The 21314-nt window shown below is 39.0% G+C and overlaps 1 protein-coding gene across 1 annotated transcript in view; it reads left to right on the top strand.

The window, feature by feature from the left end:
• The first annotated feature begins 2401 nt into the window (after positions 1 to 2401).
• Positions 2402 to 21314, top strand: part of LOC148073863 (solute carrier family 45 member 3) — a 30382-nt gene continuing 11469 nt past the window's right edge. Inside the window, exons 1-2 of the mRNA XM_087796838.1 lie at positions 2402 to 2503; positions 20259 to 20571. Coding sequence (XP_087652964.1) covers positions 20424 to 20571 — 148 coding nt within the window. The 5' untranslated portion in view covers positions 2402 to 2503; positions 20259 to 20423. The remainder of the gene's footprint in view (positions 2504 to 20258; positions 20572 to 21314) is intronic.

Consider the following 21314-nt stretch of genomic DNA (forward strand, 5'->3'; position numbering starts at 1 on the left):
CGCTCCATCACAGTATCTATAAATGAATGGCCACTCTCCTAAAATTACCGTTTGGGTAATGCATGGATTTGGATGATGTCCAGCTCTGCAATAAAAGAGATAGAGGGGAGAGGAAGGAGGGCCATGACAAGTGGGAATCTAGAGTGGTGCTGCCAAGACAACCGGGACGGTGTCTGTAGTTTTCACTGGATTAATTGGACGAAAAGGTTTTGTTCTTGACTTAAAAACCCTTTAATTTGCTGACTGTGCATTTTTTTTCCCCCACCAATATATTGCTCTGAATGTATAATCTGTTGACGGCCTTTCCACTTAATCTGAGATTAAATAAACACGCCATTGGTTTAAATACTGTTCGAGCCATTTAAGAGTGACTGATCTGGACATAAAGCTCACGGCAGATTATTAAAAGAGTCCCTCAGTCGCCTTCTCTTCTTTCCTGACACTGAAGACGAGCCGTCGTCACAGATGTCTGCTGGGCTTCATGTTGCTGTTGATATGAAGCTGCCAGACTGGGATCCACCAAACTGTTAAGACTATATTTTGCCGAGTGTTTAGCATTCTTGACATTGGTTGGACGGACCAGTATAGACCAGTATATGCTATCGTCCGGCACCGAACTGATCATCAGATGAGGTAGTTTGTTTTCCTTTGGTCAAACCATTTTGATTTTTAAGGTAAAGACAAGGTAAATATATTCTAGAATATAAATGCTTTGTGACCCTGGTCTAGAAAAGCGCTCTTTAAATATAAATTACTTACTTAATTACATCTTTTATGTATTTAAAATCCTGCTTGAAGCCAAAAAATATATATTTTCATTTGTACCTGTTTTAATAAATGTAAATTATCAGAATCAGTAAATGTTTAATCTAATTCAATTCAATTCAATTTTATTTAAAGTGTCTTATCTTCTAGCGCCTAAGTAAGTAAGTAAGTAAGTAAGTAATTGTTATTTGTATAGCGCTTTTCCAGACCAGGGTCACAAAGCGCTTAAACAATCAAAACAATATTCAATAAAGTATATATTTTAAAGATCAAGATAAAACTGATAACACAACAGGAGTTCCAGAAAATCAAGGAAAAGCCTGAACCATAACATATTACTGGAAATATTAATATTATAATTAAAAATAACAACACATTATTTTCTTGTGGTAATAATACATTAAATTAAATAATTAATCAACTAAAGTATTTAAGATCTGTTATGATGAATTAGCTAATTATTGGTAATTGTTAATTATAAACGAACAGGATTTAATTAACTTTTCAGCGATTATTTTTATGGAAGTATCTCAAGACGTGATTATGAAGTTGACTTAAAATTGTGCCTCATTTTCACATAATAAGGTTTTATGAGCGAAGTGAAGTGACGCTGTCTTGTGAATTCTTCTATAACTTGTTTAAGTATATATATACGTGGTGGTATTAACTGTAAATATTAGACCCTTTTTTAATTTGATGATATTATATTCATATCATGGAGTACATTTAAGTTTTTTAAATCGAAATGTTTAACTTCATGTGTCCCGTGATAAGCTATTTTTTTTTAATATGAAATAAAAGTCTGACTGTATTGTATTTATTTTCTCTCTTACTCTCTTAACAGTAATGAAAGTTGTGTTAATTCTATATTATGGTAAACTACACTAGTACTATAATGGAAAAAAAACTTGCGCAAAGGGTTCATTTGCATTTGTGATATTTGCCTTTCAAAATAAATTATTTAGGGACATAGATAAGACACTATAAACATGTGTGTATTGAATACACTGTCAAGTTATCAAAAATATACTGACAGCAAAAAACAATTAAATTATGTTAATAATTCTATATAATTATAATAACTTCTATAGTGAAACATTTATAATTCATTTTTTTTTAATTATTGAATTAATTAAATTGAATCCGTACATAATGAGAGAATACGTTATATTGGTATTATATTCAATATAAAAATGTTGTTATAATAGAGCCAATATTATTTTTTTTAAAGGCTATGAATGGAAAAATAAAATGATTATATTAAACTCTATGTGTAAAGAAATGCGTTAATTCTGAAAATACTTGTATCCTTTTAAATTAAATATTAAAATACTGTCACCATTAAACCAACTTATAGAAATTATTGAATTAATTTACACAATAAAACAAATTTGAAAAAAACAAAATAAAAGTGTATAATAATATAGTGACATCCCTCTAAACCCAAACACAACACAACAGCACCACTAACTAAGCACCATCTTCAAAAGGCAGCGAAAAGGAAAAACAAACCTCTTATTTTGGCGTGACCGTGTCCCACCGAACGTAAACAAACCCTCTTACTCTGAAGCGTCACGCCGGAAACGCCGCCTATAAATCCCGGCGCTGGACGGCTCGTGTCACAGCTGTAGTTGGACAGCTACAAGTTGAGCCTCTAGTGCGAACCTCGGCATCGAAGCGAGAAGTTGCTGCTTCGTGGCTTTTTTTCCCCCCCCGGAGCTGCTCTCAACACACGAAGGTAAAAAACCTTTTTAACGACGATAAACATTTTTAAATGTTCACGAAGATATTGGCGTGAGCGCGTGCGTGTTGTTGTGATTTAACGGTCGCGGATGAAACTTCTTACATGTGGCAGCGACTGAACCTCAATGACTTGAACGCATCATGGACGTTCATCTCGAACAAACCAGGGCTAGAGAATGTAGAAGTTTGGGGTTTATATTCAGGGGGGGGGGTTGTTCTAGTGAGGGGTCTATTGCACAGCGAGGGTCCAGCAGCGTGGTCCTCTCAAGTTTTTTTTTTCCCCCTCTAGTCTGCTTCGTGGTCTTCAACCCCACATGTTCCCCCCTTTTCTACACCAGCCCTGATCTTGTTGTTGTTTTGTTTTTTTTGGACTAAATTTACCTTTTTTTTTAAATCGACCTAAACCCCTTTTTTTTCGCCCGGAGGAGGTGCTTTTCATTTTGGAGACCCCCGCTGCTGTGACGTGAATATATTTGGGGAGGATGGAGGGGCGTTTCAGGACACACCGCGACTGGAAACTATACTGTTATTCAGCTTGTGTCATTTCCCCTGTTTTCTTTTTTTTAATATATATATATTGGTTTTCATGTTGTTTTATGTTGCTCTGGTTCACATTTTGAGTCATTTGAATTGGGGTCACGTTGAGTCACTAGTGACGTCTGCATCCACAATGTTCATGTATGTGTGTGTGTGTTTGTATATATATATATATATATATAATATATTTATATGTGTTACGTCTAAATGAAGTGTTACTAATAATTATATTTAAAGGGCAACTAATGTAAAAACCCTACTGACTCACTTGCATGTTTAAAAAGAAAAAATCTTCCTCTCCAAGAGGCAGTAAGTCCCTCATCATGACCACGTTTTGAACTTATTACTATATAAAGTTCTCCCCCGTGTGAAATCTCGGCAAACGAGAGGTTACGAGAGCGGAGTCCATTATGACGAGCTGTAATCACGCCCGCTTTGTTTATACAACGAGGCCCTTTTAGTCCTTGAGAATTCCAGGATTGATGACTCGCGAAGACAAACCTATGCTTGACAGATTACAGCAGAGTGTTTGGTTATGTAAACAAGATTTGATCTCCAGAAAAACTGTGTTTTAGTGGGCGGGGCTTTTAGATAATTTTCCAATGTAAATATTTAAAGTAAAATTGTGTACAAACGGACGCATACTGATGAGTACAATAGAGGTACAACATCTATTTAAGATCAACCAATTAGTTTCCTTTTAACCAAAACATGTTGGTTTGGGAAATGAACTGCCATATTATTTAGGGTTGTTTATTGGCAAGATTTTGGCAATACTATACAATAAGGGTATGATATATATATATATATATATATATTGCAATCCTGTAGGAACAAGTGTGTATTTTTATATCGTCCAAGACTCTGGCGTTGCCTAATTTACAAACCGCATGACTGTTGACAAAGTCATAACTGATTTAATTTGTTTACGGTATATATTGGTATATATATATTGGTACGATATATATTGCAATCCTGTAGGAACAAGTGTGTATTTTTATATCGTCCCAAGTACTTGACTCTGGCGTTGCCTAATTTACAGACCGCAAGACTGTTGACAAAGTCATAACTGATTTCATTTGTTTCGCATGTTTTGCTATGTTTGTTTATGTCCAGCATATTTTAAAGATGTTTGTGCAAATTTTGAAGTGGTCTGTATCCTCTCATGCTCAGTCATCACCCTATTCTCAGGGGATTCAATTTTGTCTGCCATCTTGCTACTTGATTTTGAATGGCAAAACAAAAATATATACAACTTATTGAAATATAAACCTTTAAAAACGATGATGAACATTAAAAAATAATAAAGGTATAGTTGAAAATATTGGGGTGTATCAGATAATTTTTAATATTGTTTCTTATTATTAACCATTCTGCCAATGAAGGTTGTATTTTGGATTGTTTTTGCACTGTTGGGCATGTGGTCATTAACATGTTTTTCGTGGAAAATAAGTTTGTGTAATATTTATTATTAAGTGTAAGATTCTGTTTGTGTGTCTTAAAGTTCAATTGGTATAAAAATAACTCAAGATAAAGATGAAACCTTGGAAACATCGTAGAGCAACATTGTTATTAATATTTATTCAGTGGCTTTGGAAACTCTTTGAACTGTTGTTCAAAAGCCTTGAGTGTTACTAAAACGTTGTCAGAATGTTCTTTGAAAGTTTGCGTTTATACTCGTCTTTTTCTTCCTGAACAAACAACCGATGGTATATTTTGCCACATGTTTATAAGACGTTTCAAACATCTTTTCTTCTACGACCACTAACAAAACAACCTGGATATTCAAGGAATGTAGACATGGCCGGGTTTGTTTGTCAGAGGAGAGGGAGACGTTGTCCTCGTTTTTTTTGTTTTTTTTAAACTCCTGAATGCTTTTTGTTTTCCTTTACGAAACCCAAAAGCACGTTTGAGGATAGAAGATCAAAAGGTTAAATGGACACGAGTACAACTTTTATTGTCACCATGACCATGACTCTGCCACGACACAAAGAAACTTCTCCCTCCTCGGCAGACCACTCAAGTGTGTTATTCATTCTTCTCTGAGAAAATAGACCCTTCGCTCCCGTCCTCCCTCGTGGCCCGGATCACTCTCCTGCTCTGGCAGTCATGGCTCAACACCAGACAAACATTTACCGGATGAGAAGTGATTAAAGGTTTCGTTATATTGACGGTGATCAAACACAAGTTGTTGGGAACGTATTACAAAATAACTTTTCTTAAACGTACTCGGTTACTATTCTTCTACCATTCTAACACGTATTTAACCAACCATTTAGGATGGACAAAAAAAGCAATTTATTTTATAAAGGGATGTATAAGGATGTTGTGACAGACTGGCGTCCTGTCCAGAGTCTCCCCTGCCTCTCGCCCTATGATACTGGGATAGGCTCCAGTCTCCCCGCGACCACGGTAAGGGATAAAGCGGTGGAAGATGAATGAATGAATAAGGATGTTGAATCATTATAGTGAAAATGTGTCATGATTTGTTTATTTATTCTTACCATATATTCCTTACTGTATTACTGGTTGTTATTGTAATACAAGTCTTTTTTTTTGTTCAATAGCCAACACAATTTAATTTTGTATTTTTAATATAACAATGTTAAGAATAATACAAAAAAAAGTAGCTAATATAGTACTTTTTGATTCAAAATATTTTTTATTGAGCATGATCAAACAGCAACATTGACCCGCAGGTACATCCGTTACACACAATGTATATGCTCTTTTTTTTCTTTAATACAAATGGTAACAAAAATGACAATAAGAAAAAAAATATATATATATCCCCTTGTCACTGCTCTATGATCTAAATCGCTATTCTTTGCAATCGACATGTATCTTAATGGATGTTAAAACCAATTCCAGACATTTACAAGGTGTTAAACAATTTGAGAAAAGAGTCCCATGTGTTGTGGAATGCTTTCTTAGATTTTTGTCAAGGCATATCTGATCTTTTCCATTCTGAGGAAGGACATGACATCTAATATAGCTAATATAGTACTTTTTATGGAAAATTTGGAAAGTAGGCAAATCTTTTTCGTCCTGCCTTTGGACATAGTTTGAGTTTTGCTGACACGGAGAAAAAAATATTCATTTGGCTTTAATGCGCGATCCTGACCGCGAGTGATGGGTTTCATGCTGCAGTTTTGTCCTTTTCATTAATAAAATGATATCGAGGTTTCGCTGAACTTTTGGTTTAGAGCTAAATATTAGAGAGTGCTATTTATTACCCTTAAAAAAACGACAATACTGCTTCATGAAACTAGCTTGAGCGACGTCCCTTTACGTCAACATACGTTTAATGTGCGTCGCAATGGTGCTTCACAAAAAGCTAATGACCGGTGTATGCTTTAGATCCATTAGCCATTACTCAGCAGTACGTCCAGTTTTCATCAAAAAGTTAAACGGCTAATGATCGTCGAGATCAAACGGCCGATCCCATCGCAACCATTTCTTTTTTTTTTTTCCTCATTACGGCTCTCCGTGTATCCCTGGCTGCAGGAGGTTCGCTCATGCTGTTCGCTTCAGAGCTCATCTGCTTCACACTGATAGAAATTCATTTTTTTTTTAAACAAATCCGTGGTTGGACCAGCTGGCAGTGTACGAACAGTCTCCTTCACAGAATGATAGGCTCCCGGGCCAAGTGCTACGTAATCGCCCACCGTCGAGGACACCAAGCTAATTAAAGAGACTGAAGGCTTTACAGGTTTAAACACTGTTGTACGTTCTTTTCCCGGTTTGTACTTGGGATTTTACACCGTGTTACATTAGACGGGAAGAGTTTCCTACTTTCCCAGCATGTTTTTTTCCTGACAGGGATTTAGCGGTTCTTCTAGCCCCTTTGGGTCTTTACAAAGCTTTGTGTTTTGACCTTCCCCTGGTATCGTATGCTGCCGTGAACAATCACAGGTATGCAATCCTCCACATAACCTGTGGGAAGATACTGGCGCTGCTGAAAGGGATGTATTTTACAGCTTTCAAGAAGTGACTACTTAATTATTTTTGACCCACTGGTTTTACCTTACATGCACCACTTGACTGCAAAAAGGAGGGTTGCTTTGGAAATGAATGTAGTGGTCTTCACTGTAAAAAAACATTTGAAAATGGCACAATCGAGTGCTTTAAAAACATATATTGTAAGTAATTTATATTTATAGAGCGCTTTTCCAGACCGGAGTCCCAAAGCGCTTAAACAATCAAAAACAAAAGTCAATAAAATATACTTTAAAAGATCAAGATAACACTGAGAACAACACAGGAGTTCCAGAAAATGCACAAATAAAAATACACACTTTTTCAAGGACCTCGCAACGTCATGTTTTCTATCATTTTTTTAATTTTTGATAGAAATGCATAGAATTGAACAAATGCATGTCCTAGAAATATAATAAATGGCCATCATTAATGTCATTTCTCTTGGAATTCTTTTGTTCATACCAGTCTTCCATTCCTGTGATTCATAATTTAGCTGGAAAACTCCTTTTTTTTTTCTTTTTTTTTTTCCCTACTTGACCTCTTTGTTATCTTGAACCATCAGCCTCCAGGCTAACTGTTATTTGAGCTGTTGGCCTTATATTGACAGCATCTCCTGCAGCTGCCTCCATTTCCCTTTTATCTGATTCAGCAGGAGTTAATTTGGTGTATCTTCTTGCGGCACTTTGTGTTCGTCATTTGGCTGATGTTTGTACCAGTAAAACTACTGAATTCAAATTGTCCATAATCTGGCAGTCATTGTGTAAACTACTGGAATGATGGTCATTAAAGGAAGATGTTACGTCAAATCGACTGTAACGTGAATGTTTCCGTCAAATCAAAAGCATGAGCTTTATTATTAATATGCCGTTCTTGCAGTTAAAATGTTTTCTTAATATTTGCCTGATTAAAGCTACCCATGAATGTCGTCTGAATCACATCTTCACTTGTTCACTTGAAAATCGCCCACTTTTATTTTAAAAAAGAAATATGGCAGCAGATGTTTGGGTTTAGAACTAAAACAACATTTTGGATGCAGTGTTTTCCCCATTCTGCTTTTTTTTTCTTTTTTTTTTTTTACTTCTGTTGCTGGGCTACGCTATCGGAATATGCAGAATGTGACCTTCACTGTGGTTGAACATCTTGAACAATAGAGGGACTCGTTCACCGGCACACGGTGTCCAGGATACTTCAGGTGCTGTTAAAATATTACACGTTTAGGAAAAAAAAAAAGAGACCTCATTGCCTGTGTTCCTTTCTAATGTGTATAATGTTTCACAGGCGACTAAAACGTTGCATTTTTGCGTTTATAAACCAAGTGATATTCTTCTGAGAAACATCTGTGATTTTCATTTCTTCTTCACTTCAATCTAAACTACTTCTGAGTACAAATGCAAGGTGACCTAATAATAGGATTATGGCTCCTCTTTAGACTCTTAAATCCGTCAAATACAACGTCAGTCTTTCAACTTTTAAGTGTCCAAATCCTTTTTAAAAAAAGCTGCTGCAAGATAGCAGAGGAACTCCTCTAACCGCTGCGAGGGCCTTCTTATCTTCTGGCAGGATGCTGTGCGTGAGTGAGCTTCCATCAGGGTCATCTTCGAAATCACACCTGAGACCGTTGCTAATTTAAAACGCTGGAGTTAAGCAACAGACGATTACGGGCTATATTCATTCTTTTAATATCTCTTCCCTTTCCATTAAATCATGGCTTTCCACCATCTTTTCTTCAGACTGGCATGTGATTTGCTTTTTGCCAGAACGTGTGGGAGGTCTGGCCCTCGTTCAGTTCTCTCGTGGCTTACTGGGTTAACTGCTTCTCTTCTTTTATTCAGAAGCACTGCCTTCTAGTTATTCCTGCTAAATAATTGATACGTGACTTAAATCTTTGTTATAAGGTTTTTTTTTCAGGGATTTCCTTCCCATCCTAGAGATTTTGATGATGTTAAAGTGATTTGTTTCTCACGTGATTTTTGGAGAAAACATGCCAAACTGTGAGTTTCCTTCGCTCTCACGCCCCCTCCCCTTGTCTAATTCAATTTACTGACTCGGTTTGGCCCACACGGTTCAAGTGTGGATGCGGCTGCGTGGCACTGAAGGCGAAACAGCCTCAGGTCCAGTTCTAGCGAGAAGCCGAGAACAGATGGTGGACCAGGCCTATCGCTTTTCCTTAATTCCCCGTCAATGAGAAAGTGCTGCTCGTCCGTTTTGACATGGCGGATAAACGCAACAAACCGAGGTCCAGATGCGGCTGGTGTTGGCCCTGCAGACGGGATAACTCAGGCTTGTCCTTTTTTTTTACACTTTCCCAGGGTGATAAGGACTTGGCCAGATGTGTGCAGGACGTAGACACGCTCTCTCAGGCCCGGGCCAGGCTTTTGGAGCCATCGTAAACGCTGTTTCTTCTCTTGCTGTTCTTGAGAGTCTTCAGCTTCAAGCTTGAGTTCAACTCCTGCCTACAAAACAAAGTGACTTCAACCTGTAAAAATATCAATGTGTTTCTATGCATCGCCTCAAATCTACCCTCTATCGATCTCATCGACATCAATATATTCACTATAATATTTCAAGAGTGACTTTTTAGTGCCAGAAAAAATGACTATTTGGGGATTAAAGTGACAGAGTAGAAAGAAAAGCTGTTGCAATGTGACCTGAGATCTAGTGCAGGTGAGAATCATCATGGACTTTTTGTCTTGTTTTTGCCGCCTACAAAATGGAACTAATCTAAAGCCATAAAAGGACTTGCAAGAAAACTAAGGTCCCCTTTTCTTTAACAGGTAAAAAGGGAATTAGTTCTATTTTAGTCACATTACGTAGCAGGGCCGATGTTTATTGGTTCATTATGGAGGAAATTACTTATAAAAGTAAAGTGTGTCAGCTCGGTTTAAAATAATAAAACTGCTTTTGCAGACGTGAAGTTGCTTTTAATGACCAACATTACTTAACTGGCGGCTGTTCACCGACTCGTACCTCTGTGATGATGGTCTTGCTTTTTTTGTTTTCACAACATTAGCTGGATCTAATGATTATTGAAATGCCAAATCAGCTGTTTTGATTGACAGCTGGAGGATCCAATGAAATCCTTTAGCGCATTAACTTGAACTAAAATTCTAAATTTACTTTTTTATGCAAGTCTGGGGTTAAACACGCCCTTTCTTATTGGTCTTTAAAGTGGAAATTGCAGTTTAGTTAAAGGACAAGTTAATAGCCAATAAAGTTTTGTTTTACTGCAGTGTTGAATAGTTTATATTAGTTCATAACACACAAGAAAGTATAATATTTGGCATCAACCAACCACATTGACTGTTGTCTGGACTGCCTGTGTGGAGGTTTTTGTTAAAATGAACTTCTTCAAATAAACATGTTTTGTATGTGAAATATAGAAATGGTTAAATGATTGACCTCTGTCATACATGTGAGGAGAAAGTCCCACGAAGAGAGACTACAGTGCCGGGGTTTTGCCGGTCTTTGATGTGGAGCGGCGTGAATGTGGAAAAAGTGCACATTGTAGCAGACACAGTGTGTTCTTTCATGTCGCCGGCTGAGAAAGATGCTATTGAGAGACCTTTTGATATGTGAGATGCTTTTGTGAAAAGGATCAAGCTCATGATTTGAGTCAATATGTTTGTGGGCGCTTTTGAAGCCCGGCGGTGCCAACATTTTGTCACAAATGTGCCGGAGCTGAAAGCTCACTGGTGTTATCTAGTAATTACAAATACTGGATCTAAACATGTGTACTGTAGTCCTCACGGCCCGACACTCCTTTATGTAAGTTTATAACTTTCATGTTAGGATGTTTCTCTTCCTGATGGGGAATTCATGTAGGAAAGTTTTGTCTTTGATGGTACATTTCCTCTGCTGACAGACTTTTTTTTTTTTAATTGTGAAAGACTAATGGCGTTTATCTAACAGAGGAGGAGGATAAGTACAAGAAAACTGATTAGATTCTCCTTTTGTTTGCTTCTATTTACAACATAAACTTTGCCCTTTTCCGTCACCGGGGGCATCAGGGTAGACTTTGACCCTCAAAGCTTTACCTTCTTCCATATTATAGCTGGGGATTTTCTTACATAATTTCATGTTTTTTTTCCCTTCTTTGTATCCGATGCAAACCTGGATTTTCCACTAAACCTAATTCATGTCTGATGGTTGGTTATTTGTCTAAATATAAATGGGACTAGAAACTATTTGCATGGCCAACATGATAGTGAAATACAGTATATTTGGATCACAGTCTTGTAATGTTGAAACAGATATTTTTCAAGCACTCTAGCTAGTTTCTGTAAAGCGCTCGTGGATCCCGGTTAAAGAGCGTATCATTCCGTAAACCTCCATAACTCCATCCTCATTTGTACAATCTCGTAACAATCTTGTAAAAAAATGATCAACTGCCGTTGACCCTGAAGCGGATGTAACAACACGGACCCATTGCTACGGATTTATGGGTGAATTTAACGCTTCATAATCGCGTTTTTTCATAATTTATGATTCCGCGGCAGCTGTGGCGGTTGTGTGGCTGCGTTCCACAGATGGGCCTCTGAGAGTCCCAACAACGTGGGTCCGGAGAGAGAAAGTGATTTGTTAAATGGAGAGCCACATCCATCTCGGGATAGGAGATGGTTCGTGGAGGATCGCCTCTCCTAACATGTTAAAAGCTTTCAGGCATCAACAGAGGCTCCTTGTTTTCAGCACGGTTTTAACCCGAAAGGTTAATTTGAAGGAAAACGCGGGAGAGATTGATTCCTTTCCTCTGCTGTGTATAATGTGCGTGACGTTAAGGCTGAAATGTGTCCCTGCTGCAGCCGGAGTAGTGGCCCTTGAGTTCTATTCCTGAAATACTTTGGTGTCCTCGGTCTGTCTGTCCACCAAAGCAGAAAGCGCCGTGTTGTAGCTTTTTATGGGCACGTTGGTTTAAGCCGGTGCTTGAGGTTTATGTAAAATGGCTGCTATGGAATTTAACTTTATGGATGCTCTAAAGTTGGTTATAGGTTTATTGCTGTTTATCCTGCCAGAGGCCAAAGTGACGTTGGAAAAAAAAAAGATTAATATAACATTGTGATCAAAAATCAAACTGCACTCATTTTCTATTCACCCTCATGTCGACTCGAAGGGTTGGAATTATATCTGTTCCTTTTCCAGAGCGCATCTACCCAAACTACTTTCAGATAAATCGCTCGTTACTCTTGTTTACGCTCGTTTGTCTGCCACAAATGAGTGAAAAATATACTTGTTTAATCCTTTTATCAAGGTTTTTCATACAAGATGGACGCTACAGAGGAGCAGTATGGAGGTATTTGGATGTTTTTAGGCAACTTTTTGGAGAAAGACAGCCTTTGTGTGTTGGACAATGTAGGAACAGAAGATTAGAAGTGGTGATTTCTTTTTTTTTTGTGGTTTAATTTAAATTAAGGACTGTAAAAATGCGTATTATTACACTAGTATAGCCTCTAACGGTTGCCTTTCAACTGTCTAGTTCTGTTGAGAACCAAGAAAGGCTTACTTTATAAAACACTTCATGCATCATCATTCATAACAAAAACATACTGTTTATATGGTGAAATGATTGCATTCACCATTGTTTTAAGGTTTCTCTCCTTGAGCTTTGACGCTCAAGGAAGATTTCTTAAACCATTGGATTTAGATTTTTAAACCTCGGCGCTCGATCGTGGAAATCTTTTGAGGAAGTTTCTAGCTAATCATTAGTCCACTTAGATTGTGTCTAAAATGAGAATATTTACACTTGTGCAACCTAATTGTTTGCTCATGAGATAATGTTTGAAAGTCGAGGTGTGTGTTTGCTCTCTGTGTCCTTGGACATGTCTCAGAATAATCTCATCTGTGACCGGGAAACTGTTTCCTGTCGGTGAGGCCACAAGATCCCAGACTGAAGACGTGCGGCTGGGCATTTTCTCTAAAATGGGATTTTCAGAATTCTCTTAATTCCAAGCAAACCTCTCCTGTTGCAGAGAAGTGCTGCCAGCAGCTGTCGGCCTGCACTCTGTCTTCGTATTGATTTCCGGGCTCCAGAAAATGGCGATTCCTCAAAGCTGGCGGTAGTCTAATGACATTATTCAACACCCCCCCCGCCCGCCTCCGCCCGACACTAACCACCATCTCTGTTAAAGTCTCCCCTCGCTCCATTTGTCTGCTTGTATTCGTTTATCAAATTAAAAGCCTTTCTACGCAGGGCCTGGAATTGGCCGGCAGGCGAGGGGTACGGAGATGGCAATGTGCCGGGGGTGAAAAAAAAAAAACACTCGAGTGCTTGTGTGTGTGTGTGTGTCTGTGTAGGAAATTGTGTAAGTTAGTCCGTGCGTGCATGTATATGTGTCTACTCAAATAGGCTTATTGCCGGCTAAGCTGGTTAACTAGGAAAAGGGTTAAAGAAGTCGACGGGCAAGCGGCCATACAGGAGTGTGAGATTAACCGGAAGACGAGTGCACTTGAGAGCTTCTTCTTCTCCTGTGAGAGTCTTGGACATGTTTTACAGGAATACTCCAAGAGTTGCGGGAATTTGTGTCGAGTTAATTTCAACTTGTTTGTTGCCCAGGTACGTCTTTTTTTTAATGCAATCATAGGTACGAGAATAACTTGATCTTAAAGTGATCGTTCATTCAAACGTCTCTTGTTTTCTACTCACCCTCGTGTGGACTAAAGGTTGGGATTATTTTCAGATTAATCTGTTCCTTTATGGATTTACAGGTAAAAAATGTGAATTCATTCCAATGAAGCGACTGATGCTCAGTTGTCACCATCTTTGTCCAAAAAAAACACACTTGCACTACATCCAAATACCTTCTATAATATTGTGTATTAAGCATGTTATTCTTTTTTTGCTCATACTTTAAAAGTCATTGTGTAGAAGGATCAACACAACATTTGATAAAATCCAAATATTACACACAGAAATGTATTTATTTAGCTTTTTAATTGTAAACATAGAAAACCTCATGCAACGCAGCCCTGCACTACACACCTGTAATGGAAACCGTATTAAAGTAATAAAGCATTACACAAATTAGAGTGCAAAATTTAAATATATGTATATAATATTACTCGCCACTTATATCTTAAAATGTCGATCTGAAGTCATTAAAAATAAAGTACAATAATGTATTGGCTACACCAATGGGATAGTTTAACGTACATTTCTTTGCATTTAGATATGCATACCCAGTGTTCTCCCCAGAAAAATGGAACACAATGGTACTCCTGGGGTTAAAGCTCTTGCTTTTTGCCCGTTTGAAAGACAAATGGAGGCCATTTCCTGGGAGTTGGCTTTAAAAGTAAAGCCAATGTCCGATTCGCACGGGATAAGTATTACCTGGGGACCTCTGGTAATTTGTAATAATTGCGGAGAATGTCTGAGTTTTAATCCCGTGTGAGTGCGCCATGTCTGTCTCTAATTCACCAAAAGCAGACGTCCGTTTTTATAAATCTGAATGCTGCATATATGCCACTGTAACGGACTTCTAGGAACTCGCCATTGTGTTAATATTTACTTCCGCTGTTTTATTTTGAAGAGGTACAGCTACAAACTAAGTTCCAGCCTCGTTGTTTCCCACACGAATACATTTGCTTACACTATTGTAAAAGACTGTCTCTTCTGTAAGAATAATGTTGGGGCAAATTTATGTGCAGGGCAGCGCTCTCGCTGTTGACGACTGCACAAGTTGAGAAACGAAAATAAAATAAACGTCTGTCCGCTTTATCTTCTCTAAACGAAGAACGCTTACAATAACTTTCTCTTTCAGTAGTTGCGCTCCTTGTTACATCTGTATCTCTAGGTAATGTCAGTAAAAATGACTATTTTACAGACGTCGCGTGTCCCGTGTGAATGAACTTAAAATAACGCAAAGGAGGTCATTTACAAAACACTGAGGCCGTTTCAGGTTCGCTCCCGATCGTCGCGCTCTCAACGCTTCCCCGTGTCGCCTTAAGAAACCGGTATCAGTATTCAGTATCGATAAATTTGACTGAAAAAGTGTTATAAAGACCCTATTTCTGAAAATGAACAGGATGGCGCTGGGATAAGCCTTCGCCTTCAGGGAGAACACTGCATACCGCAAGTGCCAATTTCGCGATATCGATATTTTTTCGATCTATATCGTGCAGCCCTAGGTGATTCCTTAAAACGCTTTCCCAGTTCACAACTAGTGAATGGACATAGAGGGGAGGAGACGCTGAGGGTTGAAGCAGGTGGCAAGAATGTGTGATGGGTGGGCAGTGATGAGATGAAGCTGGAGTAAAAATAACTTCAGTGCAGATTTATTTATTTACATAATGATTTTTTTTTTTTAGATTACATATACATATAGTTTATGTTGCATAAATAACCTAATTTCCATTTGCGGTACAATTGACGTCATCAATCTTTAATCTAATTAACAACCACTTGTTCATAATGATTCTTAAAAAGCTTAAAAAGTGACTTGAAAATGTGGCAAAATGGGCCGGTTGCTTGTCGGCCGTCAGTGGAGTCATGATGGCTGTATTAACTAAATGCAATCAGTCCTTCTTGTCGTCTTCTGCATTCCTTTATCAAGCGCTCAGCATGAGCACAAAAAGATTTCCAACAAGGCCACAATCCACAGAGAGTCACTTTATCAGCCGGAGCCGCTTCACCAGAGGTCACAGCGACATCTTGGCCACACTGCATCGTTGTACTTTCGTGAGATAACGGTAACCTCGTATGTGACGCTCGTGCTTTACTTCTTAGCTGAACTTCACGACAATAAGTGGATCTTGGGTGAATAAGATTTCACAACGTGGACAAATTATATGAGTCACGATTTTTCTTAGACCGTTGTACTATAAAGGCTCTTTTTTTTTTTTTAAGGTTGAATATACCGCTTAAGCTGCCGTTATCATGGCAACGGTGTCAACCATGTTCTGCTGTGTACAATGAATACTGCACTCATTGTGATGGACTTCAACAGTGAATCGTATTCCAACTCTTACCACTCAGACTTTTTGATATGGTAGAAGGTCACAAACCACACATCACATGGTGGGTTTTGGATTATGTGACATTTTAGACTATGTTCCCATTGACCCCGTTTTTATATTGTGTAATCTGAACAGGCCATTAGATATTAAAATGGTAATAAAAGTTCACCTTAAACCAGGGGTGTCAAACTGGTTTTCACCAGGGGCCACATCATCATAATGGCTGCCCTCAAAGGACCAGATGTAACTTATAAATGTAACTAAATGTAAGCTAATAGCCTTGCATGTGGTGCACTAAATACATTGCTACACATAAAAATAAGTAAAAACTTACAGCTCAAGACTAACAAGTTGCAACTGAAATAAGTCTGACAAGCAACTTTTCCTGTTGATGCACATGTGTAAGGTAAGGTAAGGTAAAACTTTGTTGTCATCACAATGCTCATTGGTCAAGGTAAGGCAGGCGGGCCACATAAAATCACATGGCGGGCCACATTTGGCCCGCGGGCCTTGAGTTTGACACATGTGCCTTAAACAATCACATTAAAGTGAGTCCCTTATTGGTTTAGTTCCAATTTAAACCACAAGTTAAAAAAGTGGTCATAGTGATATGGATGATGTATAAATGATCGATTTAGTATCTGTGGTTGAGTAATGGGTGACATCACAGTTTTAAATTCACATTATCGTGGCCATCTTGTTACTGTAGTCTTCCGGTTAAGCCAGACCGAATACTGATTGAGTATCAAGTCAATTCAAGTCAAGTCAATAATGGCCTTTATGATGCAGAGAAGCTGGGAATATAATCAAAAAAGGAAATGTTAGAAAACATTCACCAGATACAGTGTATTCAGATGGTGAAATTTGAGTATAGGAACCCGAGCTGTTTTTGAACCTTGCTGGGTGTGTACATGACTTCCGGTCTTTTTCTGCAGCCTCAAGCGGACATGAACTGCAGCTTTTTTACGAATTCCACATCGGCTTCACTTTTTAAACCGAAATATTCCCCCTCGGAATGGTCTGATCGTGTCATTTCTTTGCGGAGTCCATCGTTTTATCTTGAACCTTGACTTGAATTTGTTTAATGATTCCCGTGGCTGAGCTTTTCCAGGATGTTCCTAATAAAAAATGGTCCAATAAAAGTTGGACATATCAATAAATCTGTTTGTATTGTAATCGGAGTGAATAATTTTAGTGGCAACATGCTTTAGACTTGGCAGTGATGTGGTTGTCGCTGATATCATTGTTGAAGGTTGAAGCATTAAAATCAAATGATGTCACTAAAACGTTTTTCCATCTCCGTGAGACACACAAGGACACAACAGGACTCGTCTATTCTCTTCTAGAAGGCTGATCAACTCTTGAGTTAGTTTCTATGGCAACTCGGGTAAAAAAAAAATTAAAACTGTTCAGGAAGTGATTTGATCCGAAACAAAGATTGACTACCTTGCTTCTTGGTTTATTAGTATTGAGCTAATGTTCCAGTCAAGGCTTGGCTATTTGTTATATGTACTTTATATATAATATATATATTGGTGTGTGTGTGAAGAAAAAGATTGCTGTTGTATATTTTCTTTCCCTCCTCCCTTCAATGTTGATTCTTCTTCTAAAAAACTGTGACCAGTCAAATGTGAAGTGACCCGTTGACCGGCGACCAGAGCCGACAGACTATTTTCCTGCTGGCACCGTTGTTAATACTTTAGGTCAGTCACATGATTTGTGGTGAAAGGCTGGGGTCAAGGGTCAGAGTGACGGATGCAGGCTTAAAATTGCAAGGGTTGGGTGGTGGTGGGGGGGTGGTGTCGGCATGGCTGGACTTTACAGAGGAACATAACCCTGAATCTTTACATCCGAGCAGTTGTCGGCGTGTTAATATCGAGTTCCAGTGCGATGCTCCTCGGATATTTGAGAAAACGCCTCGAAGGGTGAAAAATAAGATAATCTGGGAGACGGGGACAGGAATTGAAGTGGCATGGAAGAATGGTAAGATGACACTTGAAGAGGGAAAACTTCAGGAGTTGAATTACTCTCGGCAGTGCCACGAGTTTAAATGTCCGTCTTCTAAATATGTCTTGGTTAGAAAGCTCTAAATAATGTTGTCAATCATTGTGTTTAAAGTGAGACTGAAGGCGTGACATCCATCAAGTACTTCTTCTCTGTCTGTGTTCACTTCTAAACTTCTGTGAGTGAGACATGTCGATTTTAAAAAGCAGTTGCTTGCTTTGCCGCTACAGATGATCCAGGAACACACATTTTTTTTGTCAGAAAACCCTTTTAACTCGGGCCACACGGACCCTCCCACTGCGGCTTTTAGCTGCCACGGCTTTCCCTCGTGATGTCACCTCGGATGTTTCCATCACTTCATCCCGCATTTCATAGACTGCACACTGTGTTTAATGCCGTTTTTGTTTTCCGGGTGCAGCGGTATGGTTGATAGAAATAGCCTGCTTGTGTCAAAATGAAGAATAGGAGTGTTTGAAATCTTAAAATACCATTTTAATATAGAGTCTGATGATAAACACTTCTATAGCATGATCATCGGCCTGTTGTGGTTGTTTAAGCTCTTAAGGTGAAGAGCGAGGCTGTTTATCTATCAGCGGGAGCGTGTTCCGCCTCCTTAAGACTCATGGAAGTCAATGAGGTGCATGACTTGAATAAATCGTACGGAAGACATCGGTCCATTGCTTGCTTGTTTTATGTCTTGTATTTCACTTTAAGGTCATAAAGAAGGTGTATTTTTATTCAAGTTCTCTGAGTCGGTTTAAATATTTGCCAGCGAGTCTCACCCTTTTAAGTGAAAGTGCATTCAGCGGAGCGCGGAATCGGCTTTTTTTCGACTGACACTCGGACAGGCTGCGGCCGTTGGAGCCGACAAATCAGATTCCCCTTATTCTGCGCCGCGGCGGGCCCCTGTGTCTTCGGTGAGAAAGTCTGACAGGAAGTCAGCTGGAGCCGCGATAGAAAGCTTTCACACAGAGAAACGGAATCATAAAAGCATAACCAGCAGTGAGAGGACATGTCAAAGGACCACCACCCCCCCCCCTCTTAGAATGCAGGGCTAGAGACGTCGCTGACCTCAAGGGCCCGAGGAAGGATAATGAAGAAACACCGGAGTGACACACACCAAAATATGTATGCAGGGCCGAGGCGATGTCGTGGCCAGACAGGCCGAAGGGGGCAAAGGCTGGTCCCCTGATGGGTGTTTTTCAGTGTGGTCGGACTGGGTGGGAATGAAATCTGACAGGTGTGAAATGGCCCCTCTCTGCCGGTGACCCAGACCCCTGTCATGTCCCGCCTGCCAACACTGTTGCTTTGTCCTTCAAAGGGCTTTCTTGACACAGTGAAGATTTTTTGAATCGTGTTGATAATAGTTTTCACGAGTTCAGGAAGAGAACTTTGAAATGTCTTTCGTGTCTTCAGGCACTAGCTTCATTAACTTCAACATTCTGTCTCACCAGTAATATAATAGTATAAATGTGTCTTATAATTTGTGTCCTAAGACCTTTTATAAAATAAAAATCCATGTTGTGATTAGAGGGAACAGATGGGAATCACTGGCAGTGATATGTCACACCAAATGCAGATTTAGCGCCTTGTTATTTCGGTGCCTGCTTTTTTTTTTTCTTTGCACTTTGAGGTCTTTATCAGGAGGGTTTTCACAACTTCCACTTCAAAGAATCTTAAAATATACAAATGGATTTAAGTTTTTTTTTCTGAACAATTCCTCATGTCAAGGATTCGTTACATACGAGCAGTATGGAGGTATTTGGATGATTTTAAGTGTTTTCTTTGGACGATTTTAAGTGTTTTTTTGGACGAAGATGAAGACGAACACAACTGAGCTCAAATCCCAACATTAGCATAGACTTACATTTTTGCCTATATATCTAAAAAAGCAACAGATTACTGAAAATAATCCCAAACCTTAGTCGACACTAGTGTGAGTATAAAATAAGTGAAGATGAGATTACATGAAGCACCTGATAAGGTATCATGATATAGTTCTGTCATTCTCAGAGCTCAATAGGGGGCGCTCTCAGTTTACATTTTTTTTTTATGATTTTATTGCCAAAGATTATAGAGCAGAGGCGGCACAGTATCAAGAAAACCTTATCAGTTTAAATGGTACATTGTATTTATTTTCCTATACATTTCCTTGACTTTCTACGTCATAGTTCTTACTTCAAGGTCACTTTCTCTTCCAATGTGCAAATTATTATCTCCAAGTGCACAACTTTTTATCTTTGGATCAAAGTCTTCATTTGAGGTTTAATTGTGTCTTTCAGGTCCAGAATGATGGGTGGAGGATGAATCCTCACGGTCCTCTAAGACATTCACGTGGCTTCGCTGCTGTCCCTAAACGGCCCCTTTCGGTCCACCGGGACCCCACCTGTCCCCCCCCCATCCCCCATCACCCCTGAAGAATTAAAGGCGAGTCGGCCCCAGTAATTATGAACGGATGGAGGTCTCAGTGGCGTCTGCTCCTGCTGAACTCCCTCACCTGTGGTCTGGAGATCTGCGTGGCGGCCGGGATCACCTACGTGCCCCCCCTGCTGCTGGAGGCCGGCGTGGAGGAGCGCTACATGACCATGGTGCTGGGTAGGTGCTCCCGAAGTTGTCCTTGAAAATACAGATGTAAGCATTACCTATTAATCCTTGATGCGTACTGCAGACTCTGGGGGTACAGTGGTCCCACGATTATTGCGGGGGTTACGTTGTGAACACCCCCCCCCCCCCCCCCCACATTAACAAAATCTGCAGAGTAGTAACCATATGTCTATTTGAACATGCTTACTCAATATTGCGTCCTTCTCAACAACTTTCTTGGCAAAAGGCGGGCTGAACATTTCCCATAATGCTTTGCCGCCCAGCCAACTAATCACTCTGTTACTCTATTACTTATGATATTGTAACAAATGTATAATTTAAATATGTTTTTTTTAGCGACCAATCAGCCGTCACTACTGTAAATAGAGCAGTTTGCAGAAAGGCATCATGGGAGTTGATGCACATACTTTACTTATGGTGCAAACAAAACAGTGATGTTTTTGCGTTGAAGTTTTTCAGCTTTTCAAACGAATAAGCTGTTACTAACAGTGTGAATAATGACGGGGAGATTTGACGTCCCCTCAGTGAAGTGATACTAGATTTGAACATGCAGTACCGTGTTTACAAATAACATCTGGGAAATGGCGTTTATGGTGAGAAAACGCCTTTCATGGGCCTCAAATTAATCAAAATAACTTTTTTTTTTTACTAGCTTTCTTCATTGGTCTTCAGTTGTTTTTAGTTTGTTTTTAATTGAACTTATCAAGGTGATTCTAGTTTTATGACCTGATCTG

The sequence above is a fragment of the Callionymus lyra genome, chromosome 8, assembly GCF_982586985.1.
Source record: "Callionymus lyra chromosome 8, fCalLyr1.hap1.1, whole genome shotgun sequence".
In the NCBI taxonomy this organism is placed as follows: domain Eukaryota; kingdom Metazoa; phylum Chordata; class Actinopteri; order Syngnathiformes; family Callionymidae; genus Callionymus; species Callionymus lyra.